At 32.9% G+C, this 18,953-nt stretch overlaps 1 protein-coding gene across 1 annotated transcript; it reads right to left on the bottom strand.

The window, feature by feature from the left end:
- Positions 1-9,235: 9,235 nt before the first annotated feature.
- LOC104894561 (protein indeterminate-domain 12) lies at positions 9,236-15,275 on the bottom strand. The gene is made up of 3 exons (XM_048643962.2): positions 14,562-15,275; positions 13,715-14,114; positions 9,236-10,604 (listed from the first exon to the last, which is right to left on the bottom strand). The coding sequence occupies exons 1-3, from the start codon at positions 14,734-14,736 to the stop codon at positions 9,656-9,658; spliced, it is 1,524 nt and encodes a 507-aa protein (XP_048499919.1). The 5' UTR covers positions 14,737-15,275; the 3' UTR covers positions 9,236-9,655.
- Positions 15,276-18,953: the final 3,678 nt, after the last annotated feature.

Here is an 18,953-nt window from a genome sequence, read left to right as displayed (position 1 = left end):
CGGCAATGTCATATTGTGCCTTGGAGTATAATCTGAATACTTTAGTCGCAAGAATGTAGATATATGGAGTATATTTTTGAAATTTAAATAATGCATAGTATCACAAGTTCTCAACCATTTAATTAGCAATGCGTAGATGGTGCACCAAGGTGTAGGATGAGCATCCTGCACCTTGTCCAAAACGCAAGGCAAGAAGAATAAAACACACAATTCAACATGCAAAAAGTAATTGATTTGACAGTCAATGTACATTCCCCTTACATCCAATGTACAAAATCGAAAATTCAAAAAGTAAATGATTTGACATTCACTGTTCACCATTTAATAACTGATTTGATGTCCCCCATATACTGTTCACCACTTCTCTCTTTTCCACACTCAACCTCCTTGTACATTCTTGGCTTCGTGGTTGTTCATCAACAAAATCAAAATGTACAATGACAGCCCCCAGCTGAAAGTAACCCAATTCCTGAAGCTGATGTCAAGTGAGTAATTTGCAATCTTTGTACACTAGGTGTGTTGATGTTTGTTCACTAATGAAATTCAATATGTACAATTACAGTCTCATACCGAAATTCACCACTTCTCTCTTTTCCACACTCAACCTCCTTGTACATCCTGGCTCATGGTTGTTCATTAATAAAATCAAAATGTACAATGACAATCCCCCAGCTGAAAGTAACCCAATTCATGAAGTTGATGTCAAGTGAGTAATTTGCAATCTTTGTACACTGGGTGTGTTGATGTTTGTTCAGTAATGAAATTCAATATGTACAATTACAGTCCCATACCGAAATATGTCAAGTGAGTAATTTCCATTCTTTGTACACTGGTGTGTTTGATGTTTGTTCACTAATGAAATTCAATATGTACAATTACATTCTCATACCGAAATTCAATAAAATCACAATGTACATTGATGGTCATTGCTTTGATCACTGAAAATCCCTAAATGTACACTCGTAGATTATTGTACACCAAACCATATGCATTTGTACATTAAAAAAATTGTTTCACGTGATGAGAGAGAAAGAGCTGGCCCACTTTCAAAAATATTGCCAAAAGTCAGCCACATGGGCAAGGTGTAGGATGCTCATCCTACACCTCGGTGCAGGATCTAATTTGCGTTTAATTAGTGTGCATGGAAATAATACCTTAACTATTTTCATTGTAAGTTTTGTAACCTTAACAATTTATTTGGAATAATTCCATCTTAGTCTATCAATGTTTTTTTGATAACAAAAGTCTCTTGATTGTTAGTAAACTTTCACTTTGGTAACCTTATGTCATCTTTACTATAATACTATACACGCTTGAAATTCACTAGGTTGGTCCATCTAGCAGCTAGCTAGGTATGTTGACTTGAGTAAGATGGTAAGAGTTTGTTCTCTTCACCTCACTTTTGCTTGTTTTAAAAAAAAAATAGAAAAGGTGCATAATGAAAATAAAAATTAAAGCAAAAAAATTCAAATAGAAATAAAAGTTCAATAAGAAAATTTACTTAAAAATAAGATAAGTTCGAGAAAATGAGAATTTGTTTTAAATTAGGAAAAAATCATAAAGTTCAAAGAAAGTTCTGATTGAATAAAGATAAGAAAACACAATTTAAGCAAAAATAAGGTGAAAAAAATATACTCTAACTTTCTTTAAATCATAGATGTGGATATAAAATACTTTTTGGAAAAGACTATTTTGTTCCAACAATCTAGATTTAATAACATTTGTTATGAGGTTATATTACGGAGTTTTTTTTTTTTTTTTTTTTTTTTTTTTTTTTTTGTAACGGTTGGAAATTACCTCATACAAAATGACAGTTGGTACTCAATTGAGTGAGAAATACTACTATGAGAAAGCAAGCATCACAAGAAAGTGACCTAGTAACAATGGCTAGGTGAAGCCGTGTAGGACCACTTTTCCCTTATTCTTGTGTCCTTTTTTTACTAGCAAACATAATTAATCCGAATATCAAAACCTGATATACTACTAGCTTGTAGGGCACACCAGATTAGAGGCTGAGCACAAGGTTAAACAGTTCATACGTAAAATACCCCAACATATTGTTGGGATGAGGATTCAAACCCTGAGCACTACCTTTAAATTTGGGGTTGTACTCCACTGATCTACCACCTGACCACTCTCCCTAGCTCCTTATTCTTGTGTCCTTGATCTTCTTCGAAGCTTTCTTGAGAATATTGGCTATCTTATTTTAAAAAAAAATAAATTATTCCCCTTTTACAAGGCATTATTAGGAAATAACTTATGATGTATACTTCATAAGCTAGAGTTATTAGCAATTTAGCATTAGATATAAGTCTCCCATTGACACTTATGTTTAATCTCATAAAAATCACAGTGATGGACTCATCTTACATATCTTGACTTGCTTGTGATGAATAATACTACCTCCGTTTTTTATTAGTTTACCCACTTTGACTTATAACACTGTTCAGCTTTATTACTTTGACCATCATTTGAACTTTATATGTAAGAAATATATAATGTGTGATATTGTTCGATTCGTCTCAATATGTAGTTTTGGAATATTGAATTTTTATAATTTTTACAAATACATAATTAGAGATATTATTACCAAAGTTTTACATTGATAAATGTGAAAAGTCAAAAGGGGTAAACTAATAAAGGACGGAGGGAACACAAAATAAGATTAGATTAACTAGACACACTATTGAGAGAAAACTCCCCCTTATTTTGTGTTCATCTTCATTTTTTTTTTCCGAATAAAAGAACAAAAGCCACTTAGTAAATCTACTACTCATCAAGGATGCCTTGGCCTATTGGTTAAGATTAAGGTGTCGTGAAGGTCACAAGTTCGAATCCCTCCTCTTCTTCTTTGTACTTCCTTCATGGCTCATATGGATAAAAAAAATCTACTACTATTTCAAAAAATTTATTGGAGACCATAACTTATTCACTATTCAAATCAGAATAGAAAATATGTAGTTTGAAATAAATTTAAGACATGTACATATAGATACATTTTGAGGTTTGTAAGATTTCACCCACGCAAAGCCAATTTTACAATATGAGTATGATCCCAAGTTAAGTAATTAAAATTCTTTTACTTTTCTTAACAGTATCTCCCATTAATTTTTAGTGGGAGATTATTGCTTGCAAAAGCTAGCTTATGGACCATTTCTACACTTATTTACAGCTACTTTGGAGTGAAAAGGGTGGCTTAGTGTTAGTGCATGCAACATTTTTACGCATGAACTCCAGAGAGAAAAGTACGTGGTACACCCATTATAAAGGACCCAATTAATAAGTGACTTTCTTTCACGCATATTAAGTTGGAGATCGATTATTGGTTGGATAATAATTTGCACATTAAGGAATTAAGAATTTGATACTCCCTCTGTTTTTTTTATCTTTCTCACTTGGAATCTTGACACTATTCATGCATAAAGAGAATCTTCTCAAATATTCTCAATTTATAAGAAAAAACATAGTCATGTGGGGTCTTGTTTGATTCGTCTCAATTAGTACTTTATTAATATTCAATCGTTATAATCTTTACTAATATATAATGAAAGATATTTAAGTTTTAAAACGTGCATTGGAAGACGCGCACAGAAAAGTAGGAATGATAAAAAAAAACAGAGGGAGTACCTCTTACAAATATTTTGGGAGGAATGGAAACGATACATGGTGCCTCAAATGTTATTTTATTTTTCTTAATGTACTAGCAAAAAAGGAATATTTCATTTTATGTATATAATAGATATATATATAAAACATTATAGTTTAGCTGTTTGTGTTTGTACTTGTCGCCAAAAAAATAAAAAAATAATAAAAAAATAAAATAAAACATTATAGTTTAGTCTAATCTTGTTGTTAAACTATTCCCTTTCTTTTGTTTTTTAATATAGTAACTTATTGTGATGAATACTTTATTAAGTTTTGTTAGGAGTAATAAGAACATTATTATATTATAATTATTTATTTACTATCCATGCGTTACCTGTTTAAACTTTAAAGTGGTGTACAGTATTAAATAATAATAATAAATTAAAAGTATCATTTTATACTTTTAATTAGTTTGTACAAATTATATATGGCTTAATTGGGTGAACTCTACAATTGAGAGAAGGAAGTGAACTTGTTTGTTAAAGATAGAAAATCAATATAGGTGCATCATGCATGAGGTACAAAGTATTTAGAAGCAGAATTCAAGGAGTGGAGCAAAAGTAATTGATAATAGGATTGAACTAGACCGCAAATAGGAACATGCAATCAAGTGTATGTAGAGGATGGTGCACGCTTTGTTAAAAGAAATATTTTAGAGTCTATGATTTTAAAGAAAGTTATTATTTGTTTTCTTAAATTTTGCAATTTGTTTTACCTTATCAAAGATGGTTGTTAGCGAGATTTTTTTTTTTTCAAATTTGAATTTAAAAGGTATGTTCTTTTAGTTTAGACTAGATGTTCATTTACAATATGTTCTTTTTATTACAACCTATGTTCTTTTATAATTGGAGATATACATGTTCCTTAATTTTAAAAGTTGCGTTCTTTTATATGAATGGTATGTTCTTTCGGGTGCAAAGGGGCACACTGTACACCCTAGTGCCTAATACACGCTTTGGAACTAAGAGACCTATTTACCATGATACAATTTAAGTTGAAATCTCACATAATCGATGTTTTCTTTCATTATACTAATGAAGATCGTCCAGCGCAAATATTTATTGCACATCTTTAGGGATGGCAGTGGGGTGGGTCAAGTACGAGACCCGTCCCACATCCCCGTCCAAGTGGGACGAGGATGGGTCTAGGTTTGGCGGGGATGGGGCGGGGATGGGGCGGGGATGGAGATTAAAATCCTACACGCAATGGGTGATGGAGCGAGTATGGATTTTATGCTATCCTCGTTTGCCCCGCCCCACCCCCGCCCGCCCCACATATATATGATTAAAATTCTATGTTTATACTTATATTATTAATAATTTTATCTTGCAAAATATAAATATGTGGGTATGGCGCAGGTACGAAGCGGGTGCAGATATTCATGCGGGTGGTGGGGGTGAGGATGAAGTGTGTACGACACAGGTATGAAGCGGGTGAGGATATCCTTGCGGGTGGTGGGGCGGGGATGAGTATAAATACGTACCTGGTGGGGCGGGGATGGCTCTGGAATTTCCCCCGCAATGGGTGGTGGGGCGGGGATGGGGATTGAAATTTTATGTGGGTGCGGGTGTGGAGGTACCATCCTCCGCACCCTCCCCGCCCCGCCCAATTGCCATCCCTACACATCTGTTTACTGTCAAACCGATTTATATTGAGTTATAATGCAGACCTAACACCTAAATAATTTACACACTTTTTATATTGGTTTGTCAGAAGTACTGTTTCCTCTGTCTTATATTATAATATAGTAGTGTTTGTTTCTCTTTTTTTACAGATATCAAGGAAAATAAAAAATTAAGAAACTTGTATAACAACCTCAACAATTTTTTTTGATGTATTTGTACTGGAAAGGTAATTGTCTTTTCAATTATAATAAAAAAAAGGATCTATGACCAAAAATAACCAAATCTATATTGAACTAACAAACACCATTAAATGTTTACTAACATTAAACATAGAGAGGAACAAAAGTGTTATGAATCCAAACAAACCAAAATCAACTAATAGGATTACATTAAATGTTTTTGACAACTTATAAGAGTACAAACTTAATAATAATAATAATATATAAAACAAGAACAACTTTTTGAGAAACCAAAAAAAATACAAGCAATATATTATAGAGTGGAAGGAGTAGTATTTAGCCTAGTAAAAGGATTATTGTGAGTGTGTAATTGCTATATATATAGTATGTTCATTCAATGATTCTTTACTCCTTTTCTCAAAGGGGACAAAATAATCCTTTTATTACACAAAGTAGTGACCAAAATTATTCCTTCATTGTACAGCATATTAGCAACTTTTCATAATCTAAAGTTTGTTCTATCATTACAAAGTATATTTTGTTAAGCCTGTGCTCGATCTATGCACCCGTATTTCACTTCTTATAACTTCTTTGACTCTTTTGAAACCCAATATAGCCTTATTTTTGTACTAGCATTATCTCTAACATGAACTATTGGCCCTTATCATAATTTAGATTAATACATGAAAATAATAGTAATTACAATAAGAATTAATTTGCAAGGTAAGCGAAATTTTGGTGAGAAAGCAAAATCTTAATCCTTGATATTAAAGTTATGGTAAGGCTCTGTTTGACATTACTAGCTGAAAATAAACTGAAACTGATAAGTTAACTGAAACTGATAAGATAAAGCTGAAACTGATAAGGTGCTAGAACTGATAAGGTAATTGATTAGTTTAACTGTTTGGCAAAATTAATTGATTAAGTTGATAAATTATTTTAGCAAAATTAGTTGTTGTTAAAATTTTGGAAAAATTCTCCAAAATTTCAGTCACCTGATTTTGAAAAGGTAATTTTTTTAAATTTATCATTTAAGTCATTGTAGCCACCTAAAATTTTATTATAGGTGCTCCACAAACACTACTAATCATTTTAGCACCTAAATATGTTAGCACCTAAATATGTTAGCACCTTATCATTTAAAGTAGCTAAAATGCTTCCCCAAACAAAGCCAGTATATTGTATTAGAGTCGAAGACTAATAAGAAAACGAGTAATATTTTTAACTAGCTATAGTCTTTGGTAATATTTTTTTACTTAAAATCGTGATCTTTAAATTTATTATGTGTTAATAATAATTAATGTGTATGTGGTATCAGTATTTAGTGAACATTCTACATGTGAACGTTTTGGCATTATTGTGGATTAGCATTGGTCAAGTGGTCCTAATACCTATCACATTATCAAACCAATAATTGTCTTATTAACTGGCTTTATCCACAAACTTCTTAACTGAAGAGTGAAGTGGAATCACTAGTTCGTCATAGCTTGCATTGTTAGCTTTTCTAGATCTACAAATTTTTATATGAGGGCAATGAGTTGTGCCTACCATATGCCATGAATATTATACTTATATATACATGTACTCATCAGTCATCATGCATCTGCCATCACCATCTTCTAGCTTATTAGATCATGACCTCCCACAATTTCATGCATGTATAATGCCTTTACTCTATATTTTATTTTTAACCTAAGATTTATATACATGCATGGTTTGAATACATGCATGCATGAGTTTCTTTTAACTTTACAGATTCTGTCAGCATGCAACGATATGGGAAGAAAATATATTGATCTTATAATCTCATTCAAAATCCAACAACATTAAGCAAGTATTATAAAAATGTCCTTTTTACGTCTTTCACTTAGTTTATATATTTATGCAAAACATTAATATTGTGTGCACCTAAGTGCACAATAAGAACACTACCTTAAATGAATCACTTAAAAAAAAACTTTTTATCGTAAATGAGTGCCTTCAAATGGGTCACTTCCATATAATTAAATGAAAGTGTTAATAATCCACAAGCAGCAACCCTTCAACACAAGTTGGACAGACTGATCACAAGCTTCGTAACGCTGCTTTCACCTAAAATCAATTGGCAATAAAAGAAGTAACTTACTAGACTTATAAACTAATCTCCTCACTCCTACTATTACCAATAATATAATGTGGGGGAATACTTTACATTACTTGGAAAATCCTCAACATCAAGTAATCCATTTGAAGGGGGTAATTTTTTCCTTAAAGGGGTCACTTCTATGTAAGGGACGCATTTGGGAGAAAATATTATCATCGAATAATAGGAATTTTATTGTGTACCTGTCTCATTTGAGAATTTGAGTAAACGTGAAGTAGGTTTGAACCTTGGTAATCCAGGGATCAGATTGAAACTCGATAAATCCGACCCTTTATGATATCTTTCTTGTATCTATATATATGTTAATTTTTTTTGTTAATCCAGATATATTCTTTAATTTTATGTTCGTTTACTTTTACTATATGTTTATTTGTAATTTTGTATATATATCTCTATTATCTCCGATTACCTTTTTAACAAGGATACCTGGATGCATGCGAGAATGTGACAATACATACGACTATATTATTAGAGCTGTCAAAAAATGACCTGATCTGATAACCCGACCTGAACCTGTAATGACCTGTAACTGACTTACACCTGAAATTTTGGCAAAACAGGTCACCTGAAACCCGACCTAATAATAACTGATACCTGTTCTTGACCCGATACTCTATGACCTGAACCTGAACTGATATCCGCCCAAAAAAGACCGATAACTGAAATGACCCGACCCGACAACGATATGAACTCGATTCGACACCTGACCCGATTAGGACCTGAAACTGATTATAACTCGACGTAACTTGTCATTAACCCGACCTGTTGCGACCCGTTACCTGATTTTACTAGACCTGTTGTGACCCGGTACATTATTTTACTTGACTTGGTTCTACATATTACCCGATTTTACCCGACTTGGTGATTGTTGATAACTCGACTTGTCATTGATTTCAAGACATAGTAACATAAATCATAAATTAACACTACTATAAAAAGGCATATAACTAGATGAACTATTCAAGCATTGATTTTCAATGAAATCTTAAATAATGATATAAATTTGAAGCAACGCCACACAAAATTCATGACCTGTTCTGTACTCGAAGCGACCCGAAAGTGACCTGAAACCAAGTATGGTATAACCCAATAACTACCAACCTGAACCCGACTCGAACCTGACCCAAACTGCTATTGTCTTCACCTGATAAGTATCCGACCCATGCATGACCTGAACCTGAAAGCACCCGCTACAAACCTGCTATAAACCCGACCCGACACCACATTATCACGAAAGATGACCTGTCCGGAAATTGACCGCGCCAAACCCGACCGAACCCGAAAGAAGAAATTATCCGAGACAGACCTGACTGAATTATGACCGTTCTCGACCTGCACCCAACCTGTTTGATTTAATGACCTGACACGACCTGACCCGAACATGACCTGAAACCTGAGATTCGAGTAACTGAATTGACAGCTCTAGACTATATATACAACTTGAAACCCTTTGTCATTTGAGCAATATGCGAAATTAATAACAAGCAATTCCATCTTATGATTTACTCTTTCTGAAATTGTATTGATACTAGACATGAAACTTAAACTAAAATTGACATTTTGGAATCACGTATATCCATACGAACCAAACAAAGAGAATAAGTTTTATAATGATTTCCTTACTCATCAGTCATCATCAAGCATGCATATTAATTATTTCGAAATTGTAATTAAAATTTCATACTATAATATAAGTTCTTGTAGGCTTCTATTTGTTCAAGATCTTACAATAACAACATATTCATATCTAACTTCAACAATGAAGTCACTCCAACATACAATTACATGGTCCTATAAAGCGAGGGATAGCTCAGTTGGTTAGAGCTTCCTTCCCGATTTCAAGTAATCCTGAAATCGATTCTCATCCTTGTCCTTGTGAAAAACATGTTCCTCTCCTAAATAATACTCCCTAGATTAGGTAACCTAAGAAGCTCTAAAGTAAACATTTTACTTCAAAGAAACAAAAAAACAACAAGTGCTACGTTTACTAACTTTGCATGTTGTAGGGGTAAAACAGTAATTTTCATGAGGAGAGAGAAAAACTTAAAACTTGCATGATAGTATCACCCCCACCTTGATCCCGAGGCAGCAGCCGCAGTAGTAGAATGTTCAGCACCAACAAAACCAAAGCCGTCAATTTGTTGTTGATGATGATGATGATGAACAAGAGGATGTTGTTGATGTGGCTTCATCAACATTGATGATGATGATGATGAGTTGTCACGATCATATGGAGCTGTCATACCGTACTGTAACCCACCCGTGAACTTTAGCATATTCCCTACAACCTCATCATCATCAACATGTACATGATGACCATTATGGTTATAATCTCCTGCGGTAAGTCCTAGGAAATCTCTTGTCAATCCATCGTTGTTTTTCCGCCATGTGGCGAGCATGGCGGAGTAATGATCATGATGATCACTATTACTAGTGGTGGTTGTGGTGGTTGTTGTCGTGTTCGTGTTTGTGTTCGTGTTTGTAGATGAGGATGGCTGCGGTGTAAAAACCGCGGCCATCTCATGTCGGGACAATGCTCCTAGCTCGTCAAACCCGTTGAGCATTGCTGACACTGGCCCTAAGGTGGTTGCCTTTTGGAGGAGGGCGGTCGCGGAGAAGAAAGGGGATGTTGACATTGCCGCGGCCGCGGCGTTGTCGGAGGATGTGAAGGGAAGGGAGGTTAGTAAACCCTTGGAGTTGGAATGGTTATTATTAGTGAAGATATGAGGTGGTTGGAAGAAAGGTGGTGGTGATGAGAAATGAGTGTTATTTTCAGTTTTAATGTGGATGAGTGGATTAGGGTTAGGGTTTTGAGAAGGTGGTGGGTCCCATGGAGAGGTGGAAAAAGGGAATAGAGAGGAATTATTAGGGTTTTGGGAAGTTGAAAGAGTGGAGAATTGTGGTGGTTGTTGTGGTGGTTGCATGGGGTTTGAAAAAGGGTTTGTTGAAAGTCTTGCACTTTCTTCAGCTAATGCATCACAAAATGCTCTATGAGTTATGAAACTATCTTTCCTGCATGACAACATTTCATACAAAATGATGGATGGTTAGATAATTAAACTTTGAAAAAAAAATATCACCATATAGCAATATAATGCAAGATGAACCAAGGATGTTTTAGCCTAGTGGTTAAGATTGAAGTGCTGTGAATGATAAGTCACAAGTTCAAATTTCCCCTTCCCTCGTTTATACTTTCACTGCCTCGTGGTTCATATGGATAAAATAAATACTACCTCTGTTTTTTTTTAGTTGCAACGATTAGACATTTTCCCTCTCTACTTTATGTCAAATCGTTGCAACTCAAAAAAAACAGAGGTAGTATAATGCAAGCAAGATGAGAATATATGTTTAAGCAATGAAAATTTTAGTTAGGGTAGGACTAAGCATATGCTTTGATCCCTCAATTACAACTTACAAACACACTACGCCAATAAAATTTGAACTAATAATGTGAATACTAAATATAGATAAAGCATTATTTTCAAAAATTACTACTTATCGTGTACAGAACTCCAATTAAAGGAACGGTTTAAATTAACTTATTGATGATTTTTTTAAAAGAATTCAACCATTAATATCGCTATAACTTAATTAATGCTATATGGATTATATGATAGATAATTATATGTGATTGAAGTTGGACTTTCACTATATATGGTAAATTTTGGTGTTATGTTCAAATAAGGAACTGCATGTCCAACAATTGATGAAACAACAAAAAAAAATATTACACACATTTTTTAAACAACTTGAACACACCTGGTAATCAGGAGAAACAAATTCCTTGTACAACCAAAAAAAACTACCAGTAGTAATAACAAAGTAGTGATATAGTAACTTTAGCTCTTTCTTTTGATGGGAATGCTAACTGCCAAGACACTTTTTTTGGCACGGGAAATGCATTTAAAGGATGTGAACTAAGCAGTAATTACTGTACTAACACCAGGACTTCTGTAAGTAGCAATGTCAAATTATGGTCTTCATTCAATATATACTTCCACCTATTACAATTTGCGCATTTTGTGTGAGAAATGTACACGGTTGGTCATTACCCAATTTGCGCATATTTACTCGTATGATAACGAAATTTATTTTCTAGCTAGTACTCCCTCAATTTATTTCCGAAAGTTTTTCCTACTTTGATCAATTTTCTCTCATCACAAAAAGATTTCAAATAGAAACAACAAAATAAAACGAAGAGATATTGTATTATTATATGATTGCGAGCTACTTGCTAGCAGTACAAAGAGGAAAAAGTTCTTAACTCACAAAAGAGGAAATCATAAACATTGTGCTCAATTATAGTTATGGAGACTTAAACATGTACTTAATTACTTTACTTAGAAGAAGAATTGCTGTATTTTGGTAGAGTTTTTTAAAATTTACTGAGATTAGAGATTAACTAACTAATGTACTTTATCACTTAAATCAAAATATAGCATGCAAATTGCAGCATATAGAGGAAGAAAAAAAAGCAAAAGGAAAGACCATATCAGATATTTTTGCAGGTTATATCAGTTTTTCCAGTATGATGAAGAAGCTCAGACTTACTGATATTCTGCTACTACTAAAGTAAAAATCTTGAAAAATATTTCTTGTAACATTGAATTATTTCACTTTTCTTCAAAAAATAAAATTTACTTTACAGTAATTTTTTACTACTTCTTATACATTACTTTTTCACATCTACACGAGCATAGCAGTGACCCATCATTGTTTTTTGGGACTAGCTAACTTGCAAAAAGAAAAACCAAAAGCCTGCCTCTTTTTGTGAGAGAACTATCCAAAGATTTTAGAGAGAGAAGATATCATGCATTATGTTAGAAAAAATATACTTACCTCGTTTCATATTACTCGCTACACTTCTCAATTCACGGACTTTTAGTCAATTTTTGGAGAAGAAAGAGGTAGAGTGTAAAAAGAAAAGGGATAGGAAGTATAACAAGTAATATAAAACTTACTGCAATAGAAATTGTAGCGAGTATTATTGTAAGGGAGGAAGTACTATCATTAAATTTGTTTTATCTAAATTTGTTATTCTGTGTAGTTTAAAACTGTGAATATCATTTGCAATTTTTGGGTATTGTGAGAATACAAAGATTAAAGGAAAAATAGGTCATGCTCATGTATTAATCCAGAAAATGAGAATTTGAGGACAAAAATAGACAGCAATTGAATCACTGGACAGAACATTAAATAAAACAAAAGACAGCCTGTTTTTGATTGTTCTTTGTTATAGTTTAATGTTTATTATTAACATAGAACTTAGGAAAGGTGCAGAAATCAACAGATAAAATTCTCTTATCAAATGCATTTTATTATCCTGAACAATAATGTTACATAAAACAATGGGATATATCATGTATGTTTAATTTATATGCAAATATTATTTCATGCAAATCTTACCATTCATATATGTAAAAATGTTAGCACACCAGAAAACAAAAGGCATGTATCAGAACCCAGAAAAATGTTAGGCCCAGTACACCTTGTTAAGCTCATTTCTACCAAAACATCTGAATAATCAAACAAACAAGCATATAGAAACAACAACAAAACAACAAGATCAAAGAATCTAAATATATTAATTTCATAATCCAAAAAAGTAAATTATATATACTCCCAATCATCCATATTTAGTTGTCAAGTTATAATTTATGAACTAATAATTGATATGACAATTAATTAGACTATGAATTTATCAGGTCTATAAAGTTCAAACATAATCCAATTATGCAAGATATATTCTTATGTCTTTGTTTAAATTCAATTGTCGTATTACAATTTATGCACTGACTAATGATAATTAACATGACAACTAATTACACCAAGGATGTATTGACCTAGTAGTTAAGATTGAGGTGTTGTAAACGATAAATCACAAGTTTAAATCTCCCTCCCCTTCTTTGTACTTTGTACTACCTTCGTGACTCGTATGAATAAAAAAAAAACGACAACTGATTACAGGAAGAGGTGTGTGGTATTGAGGTCTACGAAGTTTAAATGTAACATATAATTAACGTGACAACTAATTTTGAACGGAGGAAGTAATATGGAAATATTTAATGATTAAATTTCATAATATAGACCTACTTCTATAGTTCTATATAGTAAGTGTATACCTGGAAAAAAGTGTACCACAATCACATCTATATTCTCGAGTTCCACAAGTTTTAGAGTGAGCCTTCCAATCAGATTGAACAGCATAAATCTTGGAACATTTCTCACACTTGTATTTCTTTTCTCCATGTTTTCTACAAAAATGCTTCTTAATTCCAGTAAGATCTCCAAGAGCTCTTGAAGGATGATGATGAACACAACTTGATTCTGGACAAACATAAGCTTTCTTCCTCACTATATCTGTCTTACTCCTTTGTTTAAGCTTCCATGGAAGATTATGACCTCTTCTATGAAGCTGAAGATTTTGATCTCTTTGAAACCCTTTGTTACAGATCTCACAAATAAACCTATTTGTTGCTAGTAATGTTTTTGGTGATAATGCAATCACCTCAGCATCTGGGTCTGCATAAATAAATCAGATCAAAATAAGAATTTTAAATCTTAACTAGGGCATCATATAATCAATAAAATATAAAACCAATCATGAGACTCCAACCATCAGCTTATATTACTCGTACTCTTTATAGTTTATACCAACTACTATGGTATATATTTGAGCTAGTCAGTATTACCTAAATCGCTACGATCTGAAACCAATATAATACTTATAGTATAAATTTTACACTATAGTTATATTTGAGCTAGCCAGTGTTACCTAAATCGCTAAACTCGATTCGAGATACGATCGATGAACCAATATTATACTTATAGGATAAATTTTACAAAATTGGGTAACAAGTTACTATCTTGTACCCATTTTTGTATCGCGAATTAGATAACACTGGTTTGGACACTTAAAAAAAAGAGTGTAATAAGGAAAAAAGGTATGTAATAAACATGTTAGTTTACCTGGGTTTCCTGGAAGACTTCTCTTTTTCTTGACTTTTTTAGGAAGAAGTGGTTGCTGAGTAGTAGAATTGATGATATTAGTAGTAGTGTTTTGTAGTAACAAAGGGTTAAAGCTAGAAAGATTATTACTAGCTTCCTCAGACAAACTTGAATTGGACATAGCTGCTTGGAACATTGTCTTTCTTCAACAAACCTCCAAACAAAGTAAAACAAAAAAAGAAATGATCTTTCTTTCTTTCTTTTTAATTTATGCAAAGTTTTGTTTGTTTGATGATATCAAAACTTACATAAGTTAAACACTACTTACTATATACCCACTATAATAAAAATCTCATCTTTTTTTCAATTGGAATTGTTTTAGAGAGAGAAAGTAAAGAGAACAACCTAAATTTAGAGAGAGAAAGTTGGAAGAGCAAAAGAAAGGATTTTTTTTTTCAATAAAAACAGGGTCACAGGTGGCAGTGTCATATATATAACCCAAAAAAAAAAAATTTTTTTTTATAAAAAATAAAATGTGGAGGAAAATTCAAAGAGGGTCAAACAAAAATATCCAAAGAAAGATTTTTTTTTTTATTAAAAAGTAATAATTTTTTAAAGAAAAAATGTAGAAATTTATAATAAGATCCCGTGAAGATGTGATGATGATTTATGGGTTATTCTCAAGGAAGTCACAATCTTAACCTCCATGGATTACTTGTCTGAGCTTGCTCTGCTGCAATTTTTTTACAGGATATCTTTTTTAAATTTAGCTTTCTCTCTCTAAAAATTCATCAAATAAATGCAATCAAAAATTTGAAAGAAGAGACAATAATATAAGATGTGTTTTAGTCTTTGTACGAAGACCTTCTTTTATATCTTTAGACAGAAAATGGTGCACAGATGGGTCATGATTGCAGTTTCAGATTAAGAAAAAAAGCCTTTTTCTTCCCCCACTTTTTTTTTCCTATATTTGTAATTTGTAGTGAAATATATGGAAAAAGTTTTAGCTTTAGTGTTTTTTTCAATCACAATATTTATTACTTTTACACTATTCACAAACCATATCATTATCGTCTTACCTCTGAGATATATGTAAGAAAATATAAACTCAAGTAAGACGATGTTAAATTATTCGTCTCGATATGTATTCAAGATCGATATAAACTTATAATTACTTGAAGATAATCAATTAATAATATTAAGAAAGTATTGTACGTATAACAAACATGAAAGTTATACCATTGCAATTAATATACAAAGAATCTAAGAAGAATTTCGTTCGTACTTTTCATTTTATTTTAATTAGTATATGTGCAACTACTCTTAGATTTAAGACTTTTTTTTTTAATAAGGTAAAGAGAAACCTTGATAAGTTGGGATATAAAGGGGATCTCAGCCTGCCTAGAGTGAGAATCGATCCCAGTAACTCTTGAAATGGGATAATAGTCAAGTTATACATTTAAATACATTCTTTCGAGAAGCGAACAAGGTTGCAGACCTTATGGCTCATCGTGGTGAATCCTACTCGGCCCTTCTGTATTTTTACCCTCCTTTTGATGTTGATTTCTCTTTTTTTATCCGTAAGGATGTTTCAGATTGGCCTCCTGATTGAAGAGTCTTCCTAACTTTTCTTTCCTTATAAAAAAATAAATACATTTAAATTTATATATACATGGAGCTTTTGAAAAGAAACCACAATTAGTAATATTAATTAGAATAAAAAACTTTACAAGATAGAAAGAGACGTAAATGAAAGAGGTGGGGAGGAGTGTGTGGATGAAGCCGAAACAGGAAAAGTCCAGGAAAAATCCTCTACCCTATAAATTTAGAGTAACAAAAAATAATTGAACAGTGACATTTACAGTTTTTTAAAAAAATATTATTTTTTCTTGTATGTTTCTGTTTTCTAAGTTTGATGTTGGCATTTTCCTGTCTTTTCTTATTTCCTGTTACATACTCCATATAATGCCCAAACCCTAGAAAGCACCTTTGCATGTTTTGAATGGAGTATTTCTGTTAAAAAACATTTTTATAAAAAAAAGGCTTTGATTTGTTTACCAACTTAAAAAGGGATTAGGAAATTGAGAAGCTTTAAAAGTTCATAATTGGCACAGGTTTAAAGAAAAATGAACATACGAAACAAGTTTATTGTGACTGTGTGAGACCACCTAGCTAGAGAGTTGGAGTACTTGTTTTAGTCACTATCAGGCAGCGTGCATGGGGAAATTACTCAATTATTGACAAATTTTGATCAAAGTCTCACTCGCACACTAGCTTGCCTTCTTTCTAATTAACCGTCAAAATTAAAGTCAATTTATTACAGCTCTTTCAATCCTTGCCAAGGAAGCATGTTCATATATATATACCACGCGCTTTGAGGATTAAGGCTGGCCTAAATAATCCTAATGATTGTGTGACTATTTTTTCCATTTCTATGATAGGAGTTCGATTCTTATCCATTATAAGAAGGATCTCCAATTATTAGTCCCCATTCTTGCCACCGATTTATCTTTGTCATGTCAACAAGAAATAATATATATATGATGATATAGTTATATTGTACACTTGCAAGTATGATGTGTTATGTACTTTATACGAGCAACAGATGATAACCTAATGGTGTTGGCAATTTGACATCATATATGATTTTAGAAGTCCTGGTATTGAGTCTCACCCCTTGCAAGAGAGATGCTCAAATTCATCCTACTTGCAAAGCACTTCAACTTACCTTTAAAGAAAAATATTTTTTTTATATATACGTAACAGATGCATGTTATTCTACATTGTATATGTTCTTTTTTGATAGTTTCTCTTATTATAACTTGCTTATTCTCTTACTTCCTCCGTTTTATTTACATGTTACACTTTTGAAAATTGTGGTTACCTAGGCAAAATCTATTGGGAATTAAGTAAAAGTAATGGTGAGTGATTAAAGGGGGTGGGGACCACTAGTGAGCCACCACACCATCAAATGGATCACCAGTGAGCCACCGCTGCAACCACCACAACCAATTAACACCACCAATCCGACACCGCACACCACCAAATCAACCACTGATATCCTCCCTCTCCCATTCCCCTGTTGAACGCGCAACCCCCTCCCCTACCCTTCCCCTTCCCTTGCAGCCGCGCAGCCTAGCAGACCCTTTTGAGGGGTGAGGTGGGGTTTTCAGGGCTGGTGTGGGGTTTTCGGTGGGTGAAGTGGGGATTTCAAGGGCTGGGTGGGGTTTTCGACGGGTGAGGTGGTGTTTTCGAGGGTTGGGGTGGTCTTTTTGGTGGGTGGGGTGGGGCCCAACCCGGCCTAAATTAGCGGGCTTTTGCGAGCCAAAACGGGCCGAGCCAAAAAAATCGGGTCGGGCCCGACCGCGGGCCGAAAAAATCTGCCCAAAACCCGACCCAAAAACGGGCCGGGCCAAAATGATCAGCTCTATATAGTTGTCAATGTACTAGAGTTGTCAAAGTACTATATATTGATATGAAATTTGTATATATATATCGATAACATATACGTGTAAACTAAACAGGGCAGGATCTCGTCTGAGTAACTGAGCTGATCTTAGCCAAATTTTCTTGATGTATGAAATAAGGTGTTCAGGTCCTTTAGAGTTGTCCGATGACTCTAATCTACTTGGATCTTCAATTCCAATAGATTCAACAAATTGAACAAGATCATGTATTATATAAATCGTGATAGTTTATTTTTAACAATAAGATATTGTGAGTTGTGACCGAGACATTACTTGTAGAAAGATATATAATAGTTTCTCAAAAATATCAGAAGTACGAATTAATCATCAACTTATTCAGTATTCATTTGAGCTTCCGCTCTTATGTTGTTTCTTAATTAAGCATTAGAACTGAAGTTAATTAGCTTGATTGATTAAATTCTTGGGAGGTGGCACTCAAGACATGTGATCAAATCTCATCTGCATTAATTGCCTTTGTGGCTCTCTCTACAAAAAAAAAATCATTAGAAAGAATTTAAAACCTTAACATATTTCCTCCATTCTTTTATAATTCAAACATTTAAACTTTAATCTTATCAACACATAATTTTAACCATTAATATTTTTAATATTCAAGAAGTAAAAGTGCTAAGAAAACTGTTGCTATCTTGAAATTTTACACTAATACTAATCTAACAATCTACATAATAACATTCATTTTATTAAAGAAAAGAGGAAGCACAAGTATAAGTATAAGAGTATGTTCTTTTCACCTTGAATAATACTAAGTTACAGAGATGCTCAGATTATATCAGGTTTAAATTAAGATCTATTCAGGGAATTAAGTCCAATCAAGTGTAATATGTTGAACAAGATTTAAGTGAAAAGAATGCGACATGTAGAGGTCATTATGATTAATTATAGTTAATAATATTTTAACTATTACATTAATTATTCACACAATCTC

This window comes from Beta vulgaris, chromosome 5 (assembly GCF_026745355.1).
Source record: "Beta vulgaris subsp. vulgaris cultivar EL10 chromosome 5, EL10.2, whole genome shotgun sequence".
Classification (NCBI taxonomy): domain Eukaryota; kingdom Viridiplantae; phylum Streptophyta; class Magnoliopsida; order Caryophyllales; family Amaranthaceae; genus Beta; species Beta vulgaris.
The sequence above is the reverse complement of the archived record's forward strand: the minus strand, read 5'-3'. Positions and strand labels throughout refer to the sequence as shown.

Coding starts and splice junctions, on each gene's coding strand:
- LOC104894561 (XM_048643962.2), bottom strand. CDS start 14,736: ATGTTCCAAGCAGCTATGTCCAATTCAAGTTTGTCTGAGGAAGCTAGT. Junction 14,115..14,561: donor AAGTCTTCCAGGAAACCCAG/GTAAACTAACAT, acceptor TTATTTATGCAG/ACCCAGATGCTGAGGTGATT. Junction 10,605..13,714: donor TGTGGTACACTTTTTTCCAG/GTATACACTTAC, acceptor GTTGTCATGCAG/GAAAGATAGTTTCATAACTC.